This window comes from Venturia canescens, chromosome 1 (genome assembly GCF_019457755.1).
Source record: "Venturia canescens isolate UGA chromosome 1, ASM1945775v1, whole genome shotgun sequence".
In the NCBI taxonomy this organism is placed as follows: Eukaryota; Metazoa; Arthropoda; class Insecta; order Hymenoptera; family Ichneumonidae; genus Venturia; species Venturia canescens.
Window position 1 is genome coordinate 23,773,684 of NC_057421.1, and position 27,127 is coordinate 23,800,810.

General features: G+C 39.8%; 1 protein-coding gene across 1 annotated transcript in view; it reads right to left on the minus strand.

Annotated features, from left to right (window-relative positions):
* Cad99C (cadherin-99C) overlaps window positions 1-27,127 on the minus strand; it is a 136,871-nt gene that overhangs the window by 22,512 nt on the left and 87,232 nt on the right. The window contains exons 2-6 of the mRNA XM_043433525.1: window positions 21,501-21,576; window positions 7,171-7,236; window positions 5,177-5,355; window positions 3,948-4,070; window positions 1,713-1,976 (exon numbers count right to left, since the gene is read on the minus strand). Coding sequence (XP_043289460.1) covers window positions 1,713-1,976; window positions 3,948-4,070; window positions 5,177-5,355; window positions 7,171-7,236; window positions 21,501-21,576 — 708 coding nt within the window. The remainder of the gene's footprint in view (window positions 1-1,712; window positions 1,977-3,947; window positions 4,071-5,176; window positions 5,356-7,170; window positions 7,237-21,500; window positions 21,577-27,127) is intronic.

A 27,127-nucleotide genomic window follows, 5' to 3' on the forward strand; every position in this document is an offset into this window, starting at 1 on the left:
AGCAACAAGAGCTTGGCTGCTTCTCGACCATAAACCACTAAACTGATTACTATTAGTTATCAATTGGTGTCAGGCCTTAAGATGATGGATCAGTCGGTAATCACAATCGTGAGTGCGAGAGAGATAGCTGCAAATTTTGAAAAGGAAATTTTTCCACATCGTTCGTCTGATCGAAAAAATAAAAATGTCATCGGATTTTCGCGATCGTGCTGCGTACGATGACATTTTTATTATTTTAATCGGAAGAACGATGTCAAAGAGTTTCAATTTCAAAAATTCGAGGTGTGATTACCGACTGATCCATCATCTTAATAACCAACGTACAAAATCACCATGAACAAAAAACCGATGAACAATGTAATCCATGAATAGAATAACCACGAGAATAATAATCGTCATTTAAAATGAACTTTAAGTTCGTAATTACTGGAGCATGGAAAATAATTGAAACATTCGTTTGAAATATTGATTGCGGATAAATGTGAAACTCTGTCCGGGATTTTCGTTACTAGATTCGAAATGCTTGATTATAAATTTATTGATTATTGTCTTTAACATGTTTAATATCTTTGTCTCGATGTCTCGAAAACACACCCACCCTGCAATTTTTTTTCCTCCGTATTGGTAGGTTGGTGTATGTGCGTTTTTGTTTGTTTGGTTGTTTGTTTTAAGGATATTAGAGTTATTTTGTATATCGGTTATATTCATCACGATTATATTCTGTTCGCGGGTTCTATTTTTCATCGATTTTTTTGTTCGTTGGTTATTTTACCAGGTTATTTTGGACGAGGTTATTTAGGATGGAAACCTATCAATTGTTATGGATCACATTCGATGATTTGTTTTTTTATGAAAATGTAACAAAAAAGTTTGGATCGGATACGTAAAAAATGAGCGATGGTTGAGGTCTAATTGTTCATAGAAAATCGTTGCAGCAGATTTTTTTGAAGTTTTTGAATGCCAGGACAACTATACGTTTTTGATTCCGACGTTGAAAAGCAGATGTACAGTCGGCGAAAAGAGAATGAAAAATTGTGACGGAAGCCCCAATACCCAGGCACGTGAATAACGAATGTGTAGAAATGCCATGTTTTCTTTCAACCCGTTTTTCTTTAAAGAGTAGTGCACTAAGGTGGTAAAAGGGGAATGAAGAAGTGTTCTAAATTCGTGAATTTTTTCTCAATAGACTTTCGGCCTCGTCTGAGTTGGCACAGCCGATGTAATTGCCGGGGAATGTAATATCTCAGACGTATACAAGTACGTAAAAAGATCAGACTAGTTACAGTTTCGTAGCACTCGCGGAAATATTACGAGAGTGAAATAGATTTTGCCGTTGTGGTGTATAATAAAAGCGCGCAGCGCACGAGAGATAATGCTCCCGTTCAAATGCGGAGGCAGTACAGACGCACACAGCGCACACCTTGTATTCGTTGAATATTTTATCGGAGGTGTGTAATTTAGAAGTTGATTTTTAAACGTGATTTTCTTGGGTTTTAGAAGCGCTTTTAGATCGAGAGTGAAAAGGTCAGTCTCGCACCGGGCATCGAGCGTGTGTGGTATACACGAGACAACCGATAATTGGCGGTGTTGTTGATCCATCGTGTGAATTCGACACGCCCGCAGCAGTCCTCCAATGAGAGTATAACGTAATTGCATTTTCCCAATGAATTGTTTGTTCTCGTTTCGAAAATAAATTTATGGGATCAACTCACCGAAGCCAGGATCGTGACGAGGTAACGCTGCGTTCTCTCGAAATCGAGTGTACGATTTACGGTGACTTGGCCCTGGTGCGGAAGATTGATGCTGAAGTAACCATAACCATCAGCGGTTGTTATCCTATTCCTGCCAATTCCATTGCCCGTCCCAATTCCCGTGCCGTCGCCGGGCGCGATGGAGTATTCAACGAGGCCGTTGACACCTGCATCCGCGTCAACCGCCTCCACGTTCTGGAATATCGTTGATCCTACAGGAGTCAACTGAAATCCGAATACGGAAAGACCATTACGAGTGAACCCTTAAAATGACGCTTTTTTCGGGAAAGATATTCGCGACTTCCATTTCCTGAAGAAAATATACAAAGAATGAACTAACAACGAAGTCTGCTCGACGGCGATGACGTTTTATGCTCGATTAAAAGTTTTTTTATAGGTGTTTACAGGCCATCGAGTCGTCGAGTAAATCTCGCATCCTAACGATGAACTATTTCCGCGAACCGTGAAGAGAATCGGATCATTATATGCTGAAAAATCGATCGAAGGCAGCAGCAAAAATGATCCCATCCGCGATCCATCATCGCACATTTCTTTTCCCGTATCCTTCGTATCCGCATTATTCCCATCGTGTTGTATACGGAAGGAAACACGTGTTCATCGTATGCACAAAAGAGTCTTGGCGAGTGAGCGGGATATAGAAAGAGGCAGAAAGGGAAAGAGAAAGAATTTCTTCAACTGTCAGAGTTCTTTAGTCATCACCGCGAGTTGACGCTGCGACGTTATACCTAAAAACCGGTATTTACTGGTTGAACGTTCGGCTATAATACAAGCAATCGCAATGCCATCATAACGGTTGGTGAAAATGGCAGAAAATCCTCGAGTCCAGCAGAGGAATCATGGGACATCGTACACACGTGCTGAATATAACGTGCGCCGACAAGACCGCAAGATCTGAGAGATTTGCGCGCAAGTCTGCTAGTGCTCTAGCTCGGTTGGACTCGAGTGCACTCCGGTAAATCTTGTAGCAATCAAGACCACGGACCAATTAAACCACGGACCTCCAGGATTGTTGAGTAACCTAATGGAAGGGACGATTCAAGAAAAAGAATGAAACGTCAGCGACGCCAACTTTTTATTCCGTAGACGACGCGATTGGAGAAGTTATAAAATGGGAGCATTTTATGTCGATCTTTACCGTATACAGAAAACGAAGAATTCACATAATGTGCATGCATTCCTTTCAGGTAACTGTACAAGAATAAAAAACCGCGGGCTTATTTAAGCGAATCTGGTTGTTATGGGAGAAACAAATGATTTCCTACTTGGAACAAAGACGCTTTTATACCATCGTCATTAATTTATTGCTGTAATTAGATAATTATTCGTTTACCGACATTCGCTGGACGCGTTCAGGGCGCTGGTTTTTCTGTTAAGGATCGTTCGCCTCGGACAGATTGGGAGGATCAACGAAAGGTTGGGTTGCCATAATCTGCAGAGATTCGAGCTCGTCTTTCCAAAAAAACTACTAAAATTTGCAACGAAAACAAATTACGGAATAAGGAAACAATTGACTTTCCTCGGCGTTTATACGCATCAAAACTGATTAGAGCGCCGAGAGTCCGAGATTGCGGAAATGGCTAATCGCACAATTTAGAAACTATAATCGGATAAAACCGTAACGAGGTTTAGTACGAAGTGTTTAGAGCAGATAATTGGTGTACACGAGAGGTAATGCGGTGACCGGTGCACTTCGGAGCGCATCGCCCGGGACTTGACGAACCGCTGCGATGATAATGATCTCCAGGGAGTGGAGGGAGGCTGGAATAATCGAGTGAAGACGACCTCGCGGCCCTGCGGGCTTTATTCATCATCCTATCCGTACTCGCATTATATCTTATCCGTAATGAGCGTCATAATCGCCATAGTTTACGAGGCTATTTCTCTGTTTCGTTGTTTTTTTTTCATGATTCTCAACTTGCCCTGTTGCTGGTTGGGTAATATCGTTGGATGAACACCACCAGGGAGGAAAATGTGGTCAATTGTGAAAGGTGATTTGGCCGAAATACAAGTTTAGCGAGATTTCATTCTTCACGAATGTCGGAGCTCGGACGTGACGCGGAAGTAAGAAAAAATTACGTTTTTTTTATTTTTAATGCCCGCATCATCACGTGCGATTGCGTAAATCAATTTATTTTCATTGTTATTCTATCGATGTTTCATCGCTTCGAGACTCACCTCCGGTACCGTCGTCTCGTAAGGCGTGTTGACGAACTTCGGTGCGTTGTCATTTACGTCGGAGACTCGAACAATGACCGGAATTATTCGCTTTTTGCTCGTTGCTCTTACGGTGCAAGTTAACTGAAAGTTAAAAAAACACATATAGACACATTTTTACGATGTTTTTTGCTAGCAATGGAGTTGAAGTATTTCAATTGTGTCAGGCTTAAAGCAATTAATCTCATTAAGTAATGCATCATCTTGCTTAATTCCGATGCATATATTACGAAATTGTGAGAAAAATTGTGATCCAATTAGCTTTCGAATAAGAAGCAAAATTTTATCAAGTTATGAAGGGAAAACCCGTTGAGCTCATGGTTCGAGACATGCATGCGAATAAAATAACTGGATTATTAAATTTCGTGAGAAATTTTACTCAGATGAACGCGCTCTCACGCAAGGTCGAGATTCCCGAGGATGTGAATAGCTAACGTCGTTTTTCGCGAGGATCTTACGTGGAGAGCGACAGATAAAAATAAAATTTCTTTACCAGCAATTTGGATCTTTAAAAGGAAATATTCAACAAGGCGTCGATGTCTTTTGGTGTGGATCGGTTTGTTAAATAGATGAAAAAGTCGCGGGACGAGCCAGATCGACGAAGGTTTTAGCGCGCGCGCAGACGTCATTCTGCCTCTAGGTGGCTCAATCGTCTCGTATTCCTCGGAGAATTGAGAATACGAAACGAGAGAGAAAGAGGCGCACGAGAAGAAAAAAGCTATTGGAACGAGCTAAAATAACGAGATTCCTTGGATCTCGAGACAGAGATCCGTTAGACGGGAGTATAAAGCGCGCGCGAGGATTCCCTCGACAGAGCAATCCCCACTCCTTCTCTATTTATATGTTTCTCTCAACGTCACGAAATGCCGGGGGATCGCAAGGAATGTAGCGTTTATTCTCAAAGCGATGAAACGAAACGCTGCAAACTCCTGCGATTTCGCTCTGATCCTTTCGACTTTGTCTGTCAGTGAATAACTTTAGCAACGCGCGCGTTTGAAACTTTTTTACGTGTAATTATGCCTGAATTTATTGACATCTTGGCTCCGCACGTTTCAGCAAAGAAGCTTATTAGCCCGGAAATCACTGAAACTAATAATAAGTTCAGTGGTTTGATGATAAAAACAAAACCTCATCGATTCAAAGTTTATTGGCTTCGTAAAAAAACAAAACTTGTTTCTTTTTCTTCTCACCTGAAAGACGACGTGCGAGAGATTCTCGCTGTCCCTGTCAAGGGGCTGCAACAGCTTGAGTTTCTTTCCCTCGAGAGTGAAGAGCGGCGCTTTGCCGGGGAAGACCAATTCGAGAGTCGTCTCGTTGTAGGGATCACCCGAGACCGGAAGCTCTTCGGGCACGGTGGATTGGTCGAACGCTGTAAAAAAAGTTGCCAAAAATATTGATCGTTACTCACTCGCAAAGCCTCCTCTCTGCTACTTTGGATAATCGATAGTTATTGTCTTAAAAAAGAAAATAAAATGTGCAAGAGCCCAGGACGCTTCCAGCTGCGCCCGACGCTAACTTCCATTTTAAAAAAATCTGGATCTCGTTAATCTCAGTAAAAATAACGCTCTCAAGAAAGAAATCAGGAACTCCCGTTTCAGTATCATCGAGCGCGCATGCCCATTTTTGCATAGCTAACGACATGGCGCAAGGATATAAAAGCGAGTCTGAAGAATGATGAGAATCTGCGCGAGCGGTGCGGTGCGATCAGTACCGGAGGATGCATCAACATACGTGCATTGCTGCACTGCCGGTTTCTGAAGTACGACGCGATGCTACATATGTTACATATACTATTATAATGGTGCACGGGAAGAGCCCTCGTCGGCGGTCGTTGATGCGCGCACCGAGAGCGATTCAACTAGTGCGCCAAGATTATCATCGAGGACTAACAAATGATGGCGATTGGACGCGGTGGGCCGAGTTCGCAATATATTCTCGACATGCGGCGCGCGAGAGAACGCCAAGATTTCTCGATGCACATCGATGTACGCGCATCATATGTCTCATTGCATATAAGTTTTGTATCTGTGTATATTCGCAGGGGGAAGCGGAGCAGAAGAATACGCGTGGAAAGAAGAGACTCCTGGTCGTGAGGCTTCGAAGCTGCTCAGAAGAGTCCGTCTGGCACATGCGAGTGTATGTCCAAACGAATGTGAGTGTGCATACATGTAAATATACAGCGAGGCAGCATTGATGCTGCTAGCGGCTTGGAAAATTACTTCCTGATACGGTGAACGCTCTCACCGCGAAGCCTCATCGGTAGCGGATAATTGATGTTACCCTTTATGAACTGGGGCGCCTTGAATGGTAGTCGCGGCGAGCGAGGGCGAAAACAAGACCGGAGTATCGTGTTGGAGACTCGAGAAGATGGAATAATGTAACTCGTTAGGGACACTATAGACGCGTGTCTAATTAGCGCTCGTTATTTCCTCGGATGCGTGGTTGGCCTGTAATGTGGGCTCTGGAAACTCGCACGCGCAAGCTTAAATTCGAGCGTATTTATTCTCAGGTGTAATACAACTTGGAGCTTTCTGTACGTATATGACGTTTATATAATAAATGTCAACTTGTAGGGACAAAAAGTTAATCTTGTACCACCAAGAAGATTATGAAACTGCACAGGGTCCAAACATTTTTCAATGAGTTGGATACTGGGACGAATTCGACCGGGAGTTATTGCTCACTGCGGCGTAAAAATTCCTCAAATTGCCAGAGAGATTGATCTCGTGATTACGGATCAAAGATCATACGCACTATGATTCAGTGCGCTGCGCTGGGAAAATAAAAAGAGAAATGACAAGAAGCAAACTGCTCATTGGGAGACAGTCGACTGGAAGATCGATCAAGAAATCTGTATCATTACTACGACAGATATATATGCGTATCGGTGGATGCTGAAAATTGTCATAAATCCGTTAGTAATCTGTGCCCACGGGTTTGTAGATGCGCGCGCTCGCTTCCAATACCTGCGAGCTGATTGCATACACAGATATATACGCGCTTGTGAACGCGACACTGAGATACCTGCCTTTCTAATCACATAAATTTTCTCCTGCCACGAGACGTCTTTATCGTAAATATTATTCATATGCGGAACCTACAATTTGTATAGAATCACGTTTTTTCGTCCGGGTGAAAAGATTTTTAAAATAAAGATCGAAAGATGCAAACAGGAAGCACTCACCGTCGCCCCGACTCTCTTCGATGTCGAGAATTATGTTCGACTGGCCTCTCAGTTCTTCGCACAAGCCTGAAACAAACGTGAAATCAAAATATCAATAATGCCATTTGTTTAAAAGATTTTATAAAATAAAAAAAGCTTGTTGTTTGATAAATGGTTCATTATTTGAATTGAGTATTAATATTATCGATTGATGTTGACCGGAAAGATGGTCACACTGTCTTTGATTAGTTCGGATATATCGATGAATATAAATATAAAAGTGAAAAAAAAAAGAACAAACGAAGTAAAGACGTTTGTTTACTTGGAGACAGTTTTTCTCCGACGAACGGTGAAAAAGGACATAAAAGTTTATGTCATGGAAATATTCAATCAATTTATCTAATATCGATATCTTGTGTGTTATAACTACGTCTTCATCCTTCAAATTGTACTTGAGTTGCCAGAGTACAAGAAGATTTCTTAACGTGACGAGATTTACATCTGTGTAATCAAACGAACGAGTGATGGAGATGAATTAATGGATTACATTTTTTCCTTCGCTTGAATTACAGTCAATCAAGATTTCGTCAGGTAGTCTACTTAAATTTAACGTTTCTTTATAATTTACACCTTTATTGGAATAATCATATTGAATTTGTGTTTGATAATCTCTATGCTCTATTCGATTCTTCACTCCTGTTTTTTTTTCTAAAGTTCCTCCTCAAAAACTATCATATCGATTACCTCAATTCTATAGTTATGTCTCTTCAATAAATTCTCAAATTCTCAAGCTGTAGCAAGACACGCAGTACATCATCGTCTCGGACGAGTCTCGTGAAAATTCTCTTCTCGTGTGAGATTAGTCTTGCTCCGAATCAATTATAATATTTTTCCTCCTAATCACTGAATTTTAATCAAATTCCTATTGCCTTTCAGAAATAATAGATTTTTTTGAACCGAAAGGAAGGGTTAATTTTAACACTATTCCTTGAAACCAAAATCAATTATGAAACCTGCAACACAGCACGAATGCTGTAAAAAAACTAGAGACAAGTACATTTGTGCCCTCTGGGAAGTCATCTGTAAAATCATGGAAATCAATGGTCGTAAGACTTTAAATCCAAGAAACAAAACGTTGTTAAATAAATGCAGAAGTTGCCGAGCACATCGCACTACGAACAAAAGAATTACAAAAGAAGAAAAATAGGACACAACAAATTACAACCACAAAGAATACAAAGACAAAACATTACAAAAACAAATTGCGACTAAAATAAATTAAGATCATAAAAATTTTAAATAAATTACCCACGGAAAAAAATTATATACCAAAAAATTGAAACAAAAAAAATTTGGCCGTTGTACTTGGCGTTTTTTTTCTAGCTAATATTATCTAATTTACCTGTATCTTATACTCACAAATTCGAAAGTCGAGTAAAACGCCAAGTACAACGGCCAAATTTTTTTTGTTTCAATTTTTTGGTATATAATTTTTTTCCGTGGGTAATTTATTTAAAATTTTTATGATCTTAATTTATTTTAGTCGCAATTTGTTTTTGTAATGTTTTGTCTTTGTATTCTTTGTGGTTGTAATTTGTTGTGTCCTATTTTTCTTCTTTTGTAATTCTTTTGTTCGTAGTGCGATGTGCTCGGCAACTTCTGCATTTATTTAACAACGTTTTGTTTCTTGGATTTAAAGTCTTACGACCATTGATTTCCATGATTTTACAGATGACTTCCCAGAGGGCATAAATGTACTTGTCTCTAGTTTTTTTACAGCATTCGTGCTGTGTTGCAGGTTTATTTGACGACTTTTTGTGTACTCGAAATCTGAAATTTTATGGGATACATTGAAAAATTGAAATAATGATCATAAAATTGAAACATCTGATCACCCAATAAAGCAGTTTATATATTCACCTACACCCATCTCTCTCTATATATTTATTTTGACATGCTGAAGCCGAATTCCAAAATACCGTGAAAATAGGTGAAAATTGCGAAAAATGGTCGTTGAGCAAAATTTTGTTGACCTAAATCTAGAATGTTTCTCGTGTTTTTCGAAAGTTCTGATAAACAAGGTTTCAGACAATATTTCGGATTTTTCGATTCTCACAAGTGACCCATGAATCTCATTGTCAGTATCCACTTATATATTTGAAGCCCCTGGCTCAAGGAATGTCTTGGTATGAATCAGTTGAGATTTCACACAATCTGGACAAGCGATGAGAATTTTTATTATGAGGTCCAAAAGCTTGGAATATTTCCATGAGGCACCCGAGACTTTGTAAAACCATGTTGACCAATTGATTTTGTTCTTCCGAACAGATGTACCAATATTGCGATCGTAGAAAATCACTCCGTATCGGTTTGAAGTTAAAAGTATTATTAGGAAATTGTGCACCCTTTCCACTGCAAAATCTATCGACGTCAAAAAATCGAATTGAAACTTGAATATTACTTCAGAAATCAATTGACTGAAGAATTTTAATTAAAATTGAACATGACGCTAAACGAGTTTATCAGTTGTGCAGTTTATATTCTGTTTTAGGATGTTTTATTAAAAGGTAATGATTAAAAATGATGAATACAACGTTTTTATCACTCCTTCTTTCGGATCAACAAAATGTTTGCCGGTTCGTTTGCCTGTTTTGCTTTTGAACCAGGCAAATTTCCGGGTCCCTTCCTATTATTGTACCGCGAAACAAGACTCTGCAAGACCGGAAACGAAAAAAAAAACACGCATTAATTTTGCTATGGCTGAATTTTCAAAAACCCAAGATTTCGCGGTGTCGAGGACGAAATGAACGGTGGTGTGAAAATAATATGTCAACTCGAGGAAAATACAAGAAATAATTCCCTGTCCGTCGAGTAAAGCTCGAATGACCGAGGAATGACCTTCCACAAGAAAAGCGAGTATAAAGTGTACGTAACAAGTTCTAATACTTTGGGAATCCATGAGCTTGGTTCGTTACGACAAAGTCTCCAAAACTTCTGTGTGAAATGAAAAATACCACCAAGCGGAACCATCTGACATTGCTCTGACTCGATAGCATACCATGAATAAATGACGAATGAGAAATAGTGAAGCTGCGACAAGCCTCTTCCACATTTATCAGCACTGGGGATCAAGGGACGCGGTAGCGGCTCGTATTGTTACAAGATTCTGCAATCGAAAACATGCAATTACTGTTTTACTTTGGAAAAACGTTTATCAGAAAATCTTTTAATCATAAATGACATTTCAAATGATTTGATTCCATCCAATAGTCGTAAGACTTTTAAAAGTTCTCTTTAAATTCAAGTCAATAATGAACATTTTTCTGCTTACTTGACAACCATAAACTACACGGCAGAACACACAGCACAGGCATTATTAACATTTTTTTATAGAAGTATCCAAAAGTCTGAGAATTTCAAAACCATTGTCACCAGCTTGTACGTATGCAATTACAATCGCAAGATCTCTATCATCATTTTCTTTTCAGACCACCAGAAATTTTCTCAATGCGTCGAGCCCTTGACTAGAATTAAACTTTCTTAGTGTTTTTCCATACAATGGGTTTGCTTCTTCGGTAGATATTTTTGTAGTCCTTGATCTTATTCGTCACTCCTATCTTGGGTTATTTTATTTATATTTTTCAATGGAATCTATCCAATTTTTGATAAAATAGCATAATGAAAATGATAATGATCATCTACAAATCTGATAATATTCAATTTTGGAGAGCTGATGAAAATTGTCGCCATGACAAAGATGCAGAGGCATGGATTTATTTATTTATTTAAATCTCCTTTAAAATGTAAAAGGATATTTAAAAACCAATTTCTCGTGAATTATTGAATAAAATGTTTTCCATATGATATAACAAATGAAACGAAAATGGAATGTGTAGGGAATTGAAATCTGAGTATATAATCAAACAAATATCGTAGACGAATATAAATTCTTCATTTGTTATTAAATAAAATGTTTTCCATGAGAATTGAATAAAGAATCAAAAATGTAATGTGTTAAATTGAATTATTGTAAAAATAGATATATTCAACAAATATACCCATCTATAATATTCAATTCAATTCTACACATTTCCGTTTGGATTCAATATTTATATCATACACAATACATTTTATTTGAAAATTTATTCCGAACTAGGGTGCATTCCGTGCGATTAAGCGTGTGAATAGTTTTCTTGTAGCGCTGCAGCGCTACTTTTATTGCAACAGCGTCTTCAAGCCCACCAATCTTGAAGCAGTTCAATAAGAATAAACAGGAGTACAGGGGGATGGCTCCATAGTTTTCGATGTCCAGGTATATTTCTCAAGAGTTTTTGATGTCTAGGTATATTTCTCTACGGCTTTCGATGGCGAGGTCAACGGCTCCATAGTTTTCGATATTTAGGTCGCTGTAGTTTATGGGGTCGAGAACAATCTCTCAATGATTACCATGTTAACACTGTTATTGTCATTGTTTTTCGATGTTTGAGAGGACGTTTCCATGTTTCATTATCTTTTTCATCTCGTATCATGTTTCATTAGGTTCCAGTATCTAGATTGACAGTTTCATGTTTATCAGTGTCCGGTGATATTTATTCACGATATTCTGGGTTCTTGAAATCTCCCCTGTTATTGAAGACCATGGAGTCTTCGATCAGGATATCGATAACCATGATGAAATATATCCAGACATCGCAAACCATTGAGTCATCGACCTCGACATCGAAAGCTACGGGGAAAATACCTAGACATCAAAAACTGTGGAGCCGTCGACCTGGACATCGAAAACTATAGAGCTATCGACCCAAACTTTGAAAACCATGGATCCATCAACCTAGACATCGCAAACCGTAGAGAAACATAGCTAGACATGGAAAATTATGGAACTGTCGACCGGGATAGCGAAAACTATGGAGAACTATACCTGGACATGAAAAACTATGGAGAAATATGCCTAGGCATCGAAAAACATGGAGAAGTATACCTAGACATTAAAAACTATAGCGCCGACGACCTGGATAACGGAAACAGTGGAAAAAAATATACCTAGACATTGAAAACCATGAAGAAATATATCTGGACATCGAAAACTATGGAGGCGCCGACTTAAATGTCGAAAACCTTGCAGTCGTCGACCTAGATATCGAAAACTATGGAGCCGTCGATCTGGACATCAAAAACCATGGAACCGTCGACCTAGACATAAAAAACCATGGAGCCTTCGACCTAGACATCGAAAACCATAGAGCTGTCGACCTAGACATCAAAAGCCGTTAAGAAATATACCTAGGGTCGACATCTATGAAGCCGTCGATGTGAATGGCAACGACTATCATGAATCATACCTAGACATCGAAAACCATGAAGAAATATACCTAGACATCGAAAACTATGGAGAAATATACGTAGACATCGAAGACTATGGACAAATATACCTGGACATCGAAAACCATGAGGAAATATACCTAGACATCGGAAACTACGGACCCATCGACCTAGACATCGAAATTCTTGGAGCCGTCGACCTAGACATTGAGAATCGTGGAGAAATATACTTAGACATCGAAAACCATGGAGAAATATACCTAGACTTCGAAAATCTGGGAGAAATCTATCTAGACATCGAAAACCATGGAGCTGTCGACCTAGACTTCGAAAACCTGGGAGAAATCTATCTAGACATCGAAAACCATGGAGCCGTCGACCTAGAAATCGAAAACTATCAAGCCACCTACGAGAGATGGATTTTGCTTGTGCCCTTGGTGAAAAGGGGTCGAGATCGTTTCTCTACTGCGTATGCACCGACACATCATTCTAACCTCGTACGATGACGCGCGTAATTATTTTTTTCCTGCAAGTTTTGCTCATACAAAAAATAAAAAATGTACGAATGTACATTTGGCGCATTCTTCACTTAAATTCACTCCAATGCTTATCATCAACGATAAGCACGAGTAAAAAAAAGCCCAATCCAACGATTTACTCGATAGCATCATACCTACTAAAAGAACATTAAACGATAGCATCACACCGACTAAAAGAACATTAAAAAAAAGATTCGGCCACAATACGTGACTCAGATTTCTTGGTAAAACGAACATGTGGTATCCTTTAATCTCTGAATGATTCGATAACATTTCGTGAAATTGACAGCTTAAATTTTGAATACAACGGGGAACTGTCACTTTCCAAATTTTTGAAGCATGAACAGATTCATGGAAATATATAGGTATACAATTTGTATTATGACACCAGAAAAAAATATATAGATATATAAAATGTATTATGGCACCAGATTTGTCACTAAAGAAAAAACAAATAAACATCAAAAATGTGTGCGAAAAAATGCAACATTTTTTGATGAAATTAAAAAATAAATAATTAATATCTTTTCAATGCGTTAAGCTACAGAGTTCGTAGAGGTCGCGATCGAAAGATAAAAAAAAATAAAAAATACGTCATCTTGCAGGATTCTTTGGAATACTGTAATTATTCAGTTATTAAAGAAATAAATTTTGAGTGTTATCGAAAACAGCTGAAAAACACTCTCGCTCCGGTAAAGACTCTCTGGAAGCGACTCGTCATACATAAATGTACTTGTCTCAGAGTCGCTACCGCGACTCTAGATTTAGCACGTAGAATTCGTGTTGGGAATTGGAGAATATGTAGGGATCGGAAGTGCAGTAAGTTTCAATAAAGACTTCAGAACGAGACTCTGATGAGAATCATGCAAACCACGGGCAACCTGCTATAGTATATTCAAGTGGTTATGCTTTCAGTGAATTAATACGAAGAGCCCAGAGCTCCGTTTTCACCATTTGATACCACAGCTGCACCTTATGCACGGTTTAATGTTCTAAGCTGTACCCACCACACGCTCCGTTAAATCCTTTTCTCATGGAACATCGGGAATCATTTTATTAAATAACTTCGAATCACTGCGTCTCGGTTTGCTTATCATTCATTTCGCCCTCCGAACCAAAATTTAATATATATTCTGCGAATAGTTCCATCTTGGAGCTTCACGAATCTGGAAATTTTACTCGGTTCCACAATATTTCTAACTCTTGTATTCTTTAACTCAACTTTTGACTCAAATATTTTTGAATTATTCTCGAACGATATCTACCTTCGCTCGTGAGATTTTTCAGAGTCCAATTTCCCGATGAAAAACAACCGATTTTATTGTTTTCCTGTTTGACTACTAATGATGAATTAGCTAATCACTCCCTGCTGAAGTTTCAATGGAAACTCTTTCCGGAAGTCGGATTCCGGAAACTGTTTTATTCACTCGACAGTGTCGGGACCGTGATGGCATGAATATAAATTTTTCTCATAAAAGCTCCGATGGAAATCCCATCGAGAATATTCTCGGAGGCTTTACAGGCTCTCAAATATTCACGTTGCACCCCAATATATATTCCGCCTGCAGAAGAGTCTTTCGGCAGTCTCCAGGCCTTTAGTTCTACATTCTTAAAAATACGATTTATCAATCATCATAGTGTTGAGAAGAGTGTTTGTACTTGTTAAACTCGAAACATCATATATCGCGCGCGCATACAAAACGACTCATAACCAGTTTTAATGTGCGTCCTTCACGGTTAATAATTAGATGCAACGCGCTCCCGGAGCCCCACTCTTGTGTACGAGTTGCAAGATAATCAAGATTCACCGTTGATCCGAGTCTTAAAGACTCCTCATATTACTCCACGGCCCAAGCCAAGTGCGAATATCTCCCGATCCTCTGGCGGCGCGAGTTCCGATATTATGACGCTTGACTATGCACCTTGTACATCGTCGTACACGTCGTGCATACACATCACACGTAAACGTTTAACACCGTTGCCTACAACGTTCTTTCCTTTCGGCTAGCTCGACCTTTCTCTTTTGGCACGATCCCTCGTACCTACACTTGCACGATGTTCGGCTGCTTTTAAATTGTGTTTGAATCTCGTTTGCAGAAAATTTCAGAATTTCAGATAATCTAGCGACAATACATGTTATTTGTAACTGTACACGTGGTTGTTTCAACTTTTATCGAATAACTTGCAATTCTCTCGCTACTCGCGACGCAGCAGATTCTGACGAAAATCCCCCATTAATTTGATGTATTCAGCGATACGATGCAAACACCTCTATTCGAGTATGTTGTAACAATGTCGAGGTGGAAAAAAGCGATTTCCATGATGCCAGGTGCAAGAAACACGTCGCTCGTGTAGAAGAAGCGTGAATAAGCGAATACGAATGAAACTCAAGTAAGCAAACTCGACGAGGCTGCTCGTCGACGACAGATTACTCGTAACGGGACACTGGACATTCATTCTTTCACACGTATCCGAGACGAAGAGATTATTCAATTTTCTCCGGGGATGGTGTGGCATTGACAGTCAAGTATAGCGACAGAACACTCGAACTATGCTTGTGGGTTGATCAAAAGTGACGAGTCAACAAAAATGATGGAGCAACATCGACGTTTTGGAGACTATAAATCCGTTCAAAGTTTCTACAATGAGAATGTTTTCTTTTCTCAAAATCACTTAGTCATCGGTGACAGTTCTTGCGAAAAATCATCCATCGAAACTCAACAATTTTCATTCAAATGATTTCAACGATGTCATTGCACTGAGATGTGACTCTTCGTGAGAATTTATTGCGTTTGAAGTGGGTCGAAAACTGATTAGCAGATACTGGGAATGCTTCGGACGTTACAAGTGTTACATTGGATCGACAACTTTATGTTCATTGAACCAAAGTGAGTGTGTTTTGTGAATTCGACGCCCAGACGATACCCTCGCATCACGGGCCGGAGGCACATGGGCGTACAACAATGTACACCGAGGTAAATGTCATCGGGCAGAGACTCGAATGTCGGACAGGATAGAACGGCGAATGTATGGGAGATTATTCACGAAGATGGAAGAGCTAAATGCAAAAGAAACGAACCGCGGATGCTACGGTCGAGGCTGCGTTGCCATATTCTCTTCGTTCGTGTGTTGGATGAGCAAATATAAAAGTTGCTATTAACGATGCTAGAAGGTGTATAACCTTTCGGATAGGAGATCGAAGGTGGAGAAAACTTCGGTTGCCTATATTCTTCGAGGAAGAATGAGAAGAAGATCTTTTGTTGTTCTCCAACGATATCCTCGGGCGTATAAGAGTCCCGTACCTCTTTGAGCCGCATGGAAGATACGACCTCGCAGAGAATGGCCTCGTAACCTCATCCCGAGCTACGGATTCGGAGAGCGTGACCTCCTTGCGTCTGAGATTTATCCTACAATTTCCGTTTTTCAAAACTGTGCATATTCCAACGGCTAGAAAGTTTTTCTAGAAGAAGCCAAGTTAGAGATGACTATTCGCTCGAGTGATTTGACAAGTTGAACGAGATTTATAGTCGCGAGGGAGGAAGAAATTGTTGAGCTACTGGAATGTCAACTTATTTTTTGTGGGCAATGTCATTAGGGGAATTCCAACGTATTTTCATGAGACTTGCTCGCGCGACGAAAGACATGCAGAAATGATCTGGGTAATAAACCCTCTGCCAGGTACTTATGTTAGATAAGATTTATTTATGTTGGAAAAATATTCATGGAGTTGTGCATTATTTATGGCGAAAAGTATTTTTTATTATTTAGTTATATTTTTAAAGTATTTTACTGATATTTAAATCCTCACATGTTGGGACGTGGGATAATGAAGTGAAAACAAAATTCTATGGGGGATAGAAAGTCTTTGAGCTTCAATGGCATGCACAAAAACGTGCATTAGAAAGTAACTGGGCCCGATGACTCGGGGACGCACGCACATAATTGACGTGGGTCAGGTCGTGGTTAAGATACATCCGACGGACGCCCCCGCAGAGGCATTAATAAACCTGGTTCTCCGATATTTTTCTCACTTTTAGAGCACGCGGTCACGACAGCGAAGGTTATAATCATAAGATTTTCGAAAGTCTTTTTTTGACGCTAAAAATTGAATGAAGTGAATGACCAGCGTATGCGTTGATGAAAGTGCAATTGCGGCGGTTCGTTCCGAACAATTAGGTCAGAAAAATATTTTTTTTTCGTTAAAAATTGGTCAGAGACAGCAGGTCATCAATATTATTCTGTATGTTTATTATGATAAAGCGAACTTTCCATGATTCTTTTTTTTTTTTTTTTTTTTTTATTCCGATGAAGTTTTTGAAACTCCACGAGAAAAGCGAGTTTCTCCGATGAGAACAAAAGCGAAAGAAAGTGTCGCCGACTCGTTTCGTAAGCTCGGCGAATCATCAGACATAAAAATTTACCGGTTGTGCATGTTCGCGGTTACTATTTTATTACGCATGCGGATGAAAACTCCTCGTCTCTCCCACGTAACGTGGGAAGAAGAAATAAAAGGGAAACACATGTTTCAGAAGGATGAGTTTTTTGTAGATGCTATACTTTAGTCATTTTGTCTGAATCTTGGCATTTATTACTCAATATGCACGATCATGATAATCAGAAAAATTGCGTTACGTGTACGGTTGTATAGTTACGAGGATCTTATCTTCTGTCCATTGAGAGAGAAAAGAAGGAACGAAAATCGTCGTGGACGGAGAAAACGGGTTCGTTTTATATAGTAAGGAATATATTATTTTTCAAGAATTTTGAAAGTATTCAGGCACCGATTACAAACAGCATTGCATTTTTTGAATTTTCCAATTTCTCGTCCCTTCAATTCCAAACAACTTTGGATAGCTAAAAGTGATGCACGCGAGAACTATATTTTGTTTTGTTTTCGAGTGTTTTCTCCATTGTGTCAGACTAGCACTTACTAATAAGCGGAAATTTTTATTATAAATCACAAATTTTGACTGTCAGCATTGTAAATTCTATGGTAAATGCACGAATATACACCGAACACGAATTACAACGAACGAAACGAATTAATGCTCCAATCCAGTACGTACACACTGTCCCCGAGACATTCCCTAGTACTTTCCTACAGAATTTTCGATCTCGTTTTCTCCGTGTGGTGATGAAAGCCGTTTGTATTATTCTAAATTTTCTTTTATTTTTCCAAGTTGTTTCTTCGATCTTTCTCATTGATTCGTTCATTTCCGGGTATTTGGTCAAAAGAAATTGTGAATGGAACATTGTCCTGGTTTTATCGAATTCTCCTACCCCAAACAACGTTAGAACATTTTTCATGAACTCGAGTCAGCTTTTTGAAGTTGAACTGAACACGTAAGATTTCAGGGATAAAAATATACAGTTAGGTACAGTTGTATATTTAGCGTGATTTATCGATCATCGGGAGTGCTCCTGGTGTACACGAAGCACAAAAGATCGAGTGCCACGGAGCCTTGGGATAGGTCACCGTTCGTTTTCCTCGTCTCACGCTGTACACGGACCTCTCTTTGAGCTACTGAGTTAGCTTTTCTATGGCGATTTTGCAATGAGAGTGAGCAATAAGAAAGGATACGAAAATCGTCTATTTTATAGCTCTCGGCAGACTCCGATGGTGATTTATCGAAAATGTGTTTCCTTATATTCATATTTACGACTCGCTATCCAGTTATATGTGCCTATACTTCGTCTAAACGGTAGTCATTCATCTACCCAAGGAATTCCTATAAAATTCGATACGATCTATATCTGAAACGTGGAGATTTTGACACCGAGCGTTATCTTGAGATGCAGCATAGAGTATTACTGTGGATTCGATAAAATACTTTTTTTCTATGAGGAAATTGAAATATTCGAAACGATTCATTCTCTCATTTTGCATACGACGTTGCAGGGAACGAAAATTATTGTCGTGTTCAATAAAATCATAACTGCTGGCTGCGAAAAAATGAATAGTGCCATGTCAGCTTGATTTCCATGGTTACGAAGCATTACTGCAGGAACAGTGATAGCTTCCTAGTCAAAGGCTTATTATCGGAAAATAGATGAATCAACTTGCTTGCAGGCCTGCAAGCTCGCGAGGCGAGCTCCGAATCAAGAGCGAAAAAAGCAACGACAGAAGACTTTGCCGTTGCTGTTGCAGACTTTTTCTACTCCGAGTAAATCCTTCCTTTTCTTTCCATGCGCTATCCTCTTAACGGAACGCTCTTATATCTCCGTATTCAGATTTTTACAAGCTCGAGAGCAGCTACGAGCTGAAATATACGATTCTCGCGGTTTACTCGTTACATGCTTATATATCGTGTAACTCTTGCTACGGGTATGGAACGGCGATATTGGGTTTTGCTCGCTATACACATGAATCCATTCGATATGAGAAATCGGATAATGCGGAGCTCCGCGTGACCACTGAAACTGTATCTACACGAAAACTCGTGCCCGTTAACATGTTGACTGGTGCAATGAGCGATGGAAAAAAAATTCGTACGCGAAGAGGGAGGAATAGAGTGCGACAGAGAAAAAGAGTTCACGTAGGTTATTCGCAGCGTTATCGCGAACCCGTGTGTCAGCGCCGTTATGTGTTATCATTCAAAACAATGATACGAATTTTCAGGGCAACCGAATCGTGAAAAGGAGGATTATCGAGCGTTTTTTATCATCGGATTTGAAGCGGAGCTCCATGGCATTGAAATTGTCGTTTTTTGTTTATCGCAACGAATCCACCAGTTTTTCTCCTTATTGTTTATTCCTAACGAGAGACTGGAACGAAAAAATCGGGGAGAAAGAAAAGTTCATTAGAGTGCATGAATGAGAAAACTTGCAGCTTCATCGAGGTCGAAGTTGACTGACAAAAACGGGATTTTAGTCCTCGTGTCGAGCACACAATCGTTAAATCTCTCACACATGGCCATGGCACACACGTGGAACGACTGCTATCGGGAGTTTCGGTTCCTGGAATGCCTTCCGGCGTTGGAACTTCCGGTGTTGGGAGTCCAGAGAATTTGCTCCGTTAATGGAATCGAATCTGGTAAATCTCGTGGTTAAAACTCACACATACACATGAGTTCGTGGATGAATGTGACCAGTCGCTGGGTCTATTTGCTACTCGGGTTTTCTCCGATGTCGGTCTTGCTCTCAACGTAATTCAGTGTGTTTCAATATGCAGACTCAAATGTGTCTGCTTTTAAGTGTACGTGTACTTGGGACACAGCAGTTGCGCCGCGCGTTTCGCTATCCGTACATTATCTCGTTCCCACGCAAACGTTTTCGCATTCGATCTCAAAGTATTTAGCATTTCTCACACACACACACAATACGTCATTCTGAGGAATAACGATGGATATCGTTGAAAGCGCGTTTGGAAACGATCGGAGAACGATTTCCTTTTGCAAGGAAAAACGAGATCGGCGCCCATCAATCTTCGAATCGCACTGGAATTCGATCACTTAAACGCACGGGATATTGCAATGAAATTTATTTTGTAAATATCTTCAACTGGAAAAAATGTCATTCAATTGTTGGATTTTCACAGAGATTTTTTCATCCGGTCAACTCACGATTCATTTGACATTAATGAGAGTAGAAAATAAATAACGAATGATAGCGATTCGAGTCGTGGAAAAATAAGTGAAGAAAGAAATGTATTTCCCTCTCAACTTTATTGCTCGCCGTGCCTTCGGCTTTGCCCGATTCCGAATACATAGATAATCCCAACAATGGCAAATGAAATTTTATTCGCCACGAAAAGTTGGATTTTCTCCACTGAAATATCGGGGTGAAGTTAACACCTTTCTCTAAGAATACAATGCTCTTGAAGCTCTCACACCACGTGGCGCCATTCGCTACTAAATTGTGACTACCTGAATCCATAGTCCGTCCGAACCGATCGTGTGAAATGATATCGAGAAAAACTGCTCGAAAAACGGGATTCAGATATGCTGGCAGGAGAATTTAAAGTTTCGAATAAATCGGACCTTTCTCAAGGAAACGTGGCTGCAAAAATATTAAAAATCATAAACTCCCAAGCGATTTACTACTTTATAGAAATAAAAAAGACATACAAAGGTTTTTGTGTTGCGAATAGAGACAAAATTGCAGTGGCTTGAAAAAGCGGTTTAAAAAAGTCTCTCAAACTTTCCAACCTGAGATCGTTTTCAGAGCTTTGTCCATGAATTTCTTCCTGCGAAAAATTCACTCGAAATCTGTCCATAAGTTCCTGAACTGTATGAGTCATTCAAGAGACAAATATAAAAACGCACAACTATTTTTTTCTTGGAGATTTGAACATATTGAAATGAGAATATTCAACATTAGACATGTCTGATTGACCAGCCACACTGAGTGAAGAAAGAATCAAGAAAATTGATTTGCCATCGAGGTTTGGCATCTGCTAAGCTTCTCAATGATGTTTTTTTTGTTTTTAATTTTTATTTCGTATGCATTTACGATGAGATTTGTTAAAAATGCAACAGCCGTTGAACTTACCAGGCTGCGAAGCGACATTGCGGAACAACAAAAGTACGCTGAAGAATCTCAAGAACCAGGAGATCGATGTCATCGCCTGGAAAAGAAAATGCATTTTTTAAATCGAGTCTTATTTTCCTTCGATGCATAGTTTTGAGTAAATTTTTTAAGCATGAAATAATCTCAGGGAAATCCCTACGTGGTCTTACATATTTGAATGGAATTTCTTACTCCATAATGCGCCGTAAAGTGGGTTTACGTAACCGAAACACACTTGGATGTCTAATTGTCATTTTCAGATCAGCTAGTTAGAGATACGGCAAGCGAGCGCTTCCTCTGAAGTTAATTAAAAGTGGAAGTAGACGAGGAGCGCGCATCCTGCACGCGATTCACGATCAATGAGATGAAAGTGCAAGAATCGCTTGTCGGACCTCGAAGCGACGTGATTCCTTTCTTGAACGTGAGACCACATGACGTTTCAGTCGTAATTTCAAAAAAAAAGATGATAGCAATAAATTTCTCAAAGGCTCTGAATCGTTCCGGAAACACGAAGCGAAGGAGTGATAAAGCAGATTTTATTCTGATGGGTTGTGAAATTTGAAAATATTATGATTTTCGATTATTTTTTTCATCACTTTGCCAACGTATTCGATTTTATCTTTTCTCCTTCTCACGTTTTTCCGTCTCGCTCTCTAATGTCGTGTCCTATCGGGCCGCCAACCCTGCGGCTTAATTTACAGCGATCATTCACCGATCGATATCGACAGAGTTGCAGCAGGGGAGCATTGAAAACGAAGTGGCTTAATCGTGGAAGTTGTTAAGTCAATCGCAAGTGCATACAGTTAAACATTTTATTGAAATTTCATCAAATCATTGAACGAAGGCTCAGCTTATGAGATAAATTACACTCTCGGCGGGTGAAATTTTCCGATTGATAGTAGTATCCCATTGGATCACTCAATCAATGATCATTGAACGGGCCATGAGACTGCACAATGAAAAACAAATAGAATAAAATTAATACTTTTTGTCAATTAATGAAAACTCTTGTCGATTTCGATATAAATTCGTTCATTTATTGAGCTGTGCGATAAAATTGGTAGTTGAGAGAGGCAATGAGATTAAAATATATCACAATCACTGTAGACTGTCGTTTGAAACGCATCGTTCGCATGAGAAAGTAGCAGAAAACTAATACGAGATTTCACAGTGGATTATGTGCTCGAAATAAATTCTCGTTTATCGAGATTGTTCAATAAGTGTCCCGATGTGATAACGTATAAACGGATATTTATAAATGCAATAAAATCTCAAATGCATCTATGAGAGCCAAGAATTCCAGGGCGTAGGCACTTCTCTACTTCAATAAACACACCGGCTCACGTGAATGTATTGAACGAAAGACCCTGCTTCGCTCGCTTTACGATGAAGAGACTTTTGCTCCAACTTGGCTCATATTCCGCTCAGCTCTATTTTTATACCAATAACCATATATATCTGATTTACTTTTATATTATTCTGGCTCTGCTTTAAGGATACAATTGCATGCGATCTTTTCTAGCACGGAGTACTGTCACAAATGCTCTCATATTACCTTACTAGATACATATGTACAGCGGCTTGTTCCTCTCAGAGTTATTCTCAACGCAGCTCGTCGATTATGAACTTTTTTATAAAATCTGTGAAAATGAATTCCCGACGTTTACGGCGACTGAGATTTTCTTTCGAATTAAAATTCCTCTGAATAGAAAAGTCGTTCGAAGAATGTCGCGATATTGGCAGATTTGAATTTTCATCAAGTTTTAGTATCATTTCCGGTGGGAAAACATTGAAATTTTAATTTTTTAGACGCAGTCGTTTGAATTGCTTTTTAAATATTATTTCTCCGGAGTAAAAGTGCAAAAGAAATCGAAAACGAGTGACGGGAATGTACGAAATGTAAACAGCAGCTTGACGATTTCAACGCGGTTTACAAAAGGGACTCATCAATGCGTGAGCGTTGACCCCATTAAAACGATGCAGTTCCCACATTTCATTTATTCCTACCACCCGCGTTCCTCTCCTGTATGATTATATGATTTCGGCCTTTTTCCATGACGCGTGTTTTCGGTCAAGGCTTTTTCGAGTCGATTTTTTGTGTCGCTTGAACGAAATTAAATGATGAACTTTTTATAATTCTACCAATGGATGTATGCGTACATGAGAGAGAAAGTTTGATCGTTTGGTCGAATTATCAAAGGATCATAAAACGCTCTCGTGGCGATTCGAAAGAGTACAGTGCGCTAGAATATCTCCGGTGGTTGGTTTTTTCATCTGCAGGCTTGCCTCGAGTCGCATTAAAAACGCATATATTTCAACATGGAATAATATGGGGGCCAAATTCAAAGGCAAGTTTCAGAATTACTATCTCAGAGTTTCATGCAACCGTGCTCGACTTCGAATAGCATGAAATTGAAATGAGACCTTTTTTATTTATGAATTTGAAAGGGCGAAAACGCATCTTGTGCATTATGCAGGCATTCAATAGTGATAGGAACGTAATCACGATACCGTGGGAGTTTGAAACTTCCGAATACACTGAAATCGACGTTTTCATATTTCACAAAATTTAATAAATAATTTTCAACGAGGAAAACTTTCCCTTTCTTAACTGTGCAATTCTTTCGTCCGACTACAAATTTAGTGATTCGAATGGCAAGTGAGATTCTGGCGTAGACATGGTGACAAAGAACACTGTAAGTTCGATGCCAATGCAGTTTTCGTATTATGCTAATGGCTTTTTGTTTTCGTGTATACAATAATGATACACCAGCATTTTCGAAGGACAAACTTTTCCGTCGAACCCTGCCGGCGCGGCATCGAGAATAACGAGGTTGCGGGCCCGAACGTACATGCATATGCTTGTAGCGTCTTTGACCAAGTACAGAGGCTGCGACGTTTCTTGTATGTACCACAGAGCCCGCAGGTATCCACACAGCAACGTCATAGAAGTTCCGCGCGGATGAGGGAAAACAATGTTATCGAAATCGCGTAATCTTGGAACTTTTTTTAGTGACCATGCACGTATGTATACACTTAAATTCGGTGTGGCAAATAGAAAGGCGTAACTCGAACGATTCTCACCTTCGATTATGGGCATTTCGCCCTTTTGTTATGCTCGTATTAGGTACACACGTACCGCGGAGCGAATATTACAGGGTTTTTTGCGGTTTTTTGTCTCTTCACAAGAAACGGTTTTTCCTTCTCATCAGCACCGCGAGTATATCAAATGCTGAGCTATAGCGTACCGACGATGATAAAAGAGCGCGTTAACGCTCTGAAACTTTTTGTCTACCTTCATTATCCGATTCTATGGCTTGTCCCCATGCGTCCCCATTTCTACAGGTTTTACGCAGTTGATCGTGAACAGCAGGAAAATAAATTTTCACTGTTAACGACACTTCTCGAGGAGAAAATAATCCGTGTAGGAATCGAGCGTCGGATTCTTTTGGAACTCTTTATCGTGTCAACTTTTTTCGATCGAGCTAAAGAGTGCAATGGTTTAAGGAAGTTCAAGCAACGTATGTAGGATACCATACGGAGAATACATTAGATTTTATTATTGCGAGTAATGAATTGAAAATTTGCGGGAATCTTGTTGAACAGCGCTTAATTACGTGTGAAAAATTTGGAGAGGCTTCACCGTCTGGTAACCGAGATATTCATTGTTGAAAATGACAAGTCTGGAAGCTTTCAAAAAATAGCGAACTTCAAGAATAAATGTCTCAATTTCGAGACGGTGAATCATCGGCATATTCAGCCAGAAGTTTAACACTGTCTTAAGCTTTCTGTTTTAAAAATTGTACCGTGCGAAGACGACACATTGGCGGCAAAAATTGGTGTAATATACCAATTTTTTGTTTCGCGAAGTATCGGTGCAGGTTGTAAATCTACGAATTGCAAATTCAGCAGGGAACGAAATTGAAGAACTGCTGGAATTATTGGAGGGTTTTTTAGATCATTTCGTTGGACCCCAACGCTGCAAACTTCAGCGTCATGTGCTGCAAAGTTGGAAAATCATTTATCCATAAGATACGCTTGAACCTCCTTAAGGACGTCTTTCTGCGTCGAACGATACGGAAGAAAGGATGTAGCGTGCCACACTTGTACTTTTCACAATGGAGCTTTAGGGCCTCGCTTTTGTTCGCTCTGCCGCAGCAGCACCATGCGGTTTCCTTTTGAAAAACGCGATCTCGTACAACTCAATCTCGATGAACCAATCGCCCAACGGATCCGAACGCCCGTGCTAAAAACGTCAGTACCGTTTCCATTCTTTCACTTTTAATCGAAAAAAATCTCGTTTTGACTGTTCTATGATCTAATGAGAACGAGGCCGAATGGATTCATGCGCACTTTCCACTCGATTGATCCTCCTACATTCTCGATGGGCGTCCGTCGCTTCGGAATTTTGCTAATTTTATGTGTCGAAAGCGGCGTTATTTGAAATACACTTAACCGAAGCGCGCGAAGCCCCCCGCTCGACGTTTTTATATCTGCGGGTTAAGTGGAGCCAGTAGGCAAACCGCCACCGCGGTTCACGCTATTATGTCGAGCCATAGCACGTCCTGTATAACAGCACGGTTAGCTATTAAATACTATAAAAGAGAAAGAGACGCGCGATGAACGAAAAAGGCGAAATATCGAAATATACAGCTCACGTATATACAGCTTCGACTGAAAATTCAAGCGAACACGAATACACACACACACACACACACACACACACACACACACACACACACACACACACACACACACACACACACACACACACACACACACACACACACACACACACACACACACACACACACACACACACACACACACACACACACACACACACAGAGAGAGAGAGAGAGAGAGACACAGACACACACACACACACACACACACACACACACACACACACACACACAAAGGTGCTTCTGAGGTTGAACTCATTATTCAAGTGTATAGGAACGTGCGAGAGTAGAGAGCGAGCAGTGCAACCGTTGCACCAAAGAGGCAGGATAAAAGTGTACAAAGAGAGATCAAAAGAAGAGGAACACGGCGAGCCTGGTGGGTCACGCGAGCAAACGCGCACGTTCTCCAACGAAGAAAGTTACTCAGCGAAAATTCCGTTTATATTTGTCGAGATATTTTAGCCGTGGCATGAAATTCGTCATAGGATATTAGCACTGGCGCAATGAACATTTTTACTCGGTCGAATACTCATAGAAAGTGCCTGCTTGTGCTTAAATTTCTCTACTTTTCAGCTAGTACACATTCTTCTTTCGCACTTTGTATCAGTTGTCGTAGGTCTCTCCTTCACGTTTGCAAAAATAAAGAATCGATTTCAACTGGTATTTCCTCAACGATTTTCTGGAAACTCTGAAATGCCGGATCGTTACGACACTCGTGTAATTGATGGGGAATACCACGAACGTGGTTGTAAACATCGACGTGATTAAATTCTTCGAATACGAGGTCGATTCGGACAAAAATGATTGTCCAAGCTCGCTCTTTAACGCGCAAAGATCGTTCGAATATTCCGTCCGAATATCGAAGAACGAAGTTTGTTTCACAACGAAAATATTATTCTGGATGTTAACGATTGTTGGCTGGGG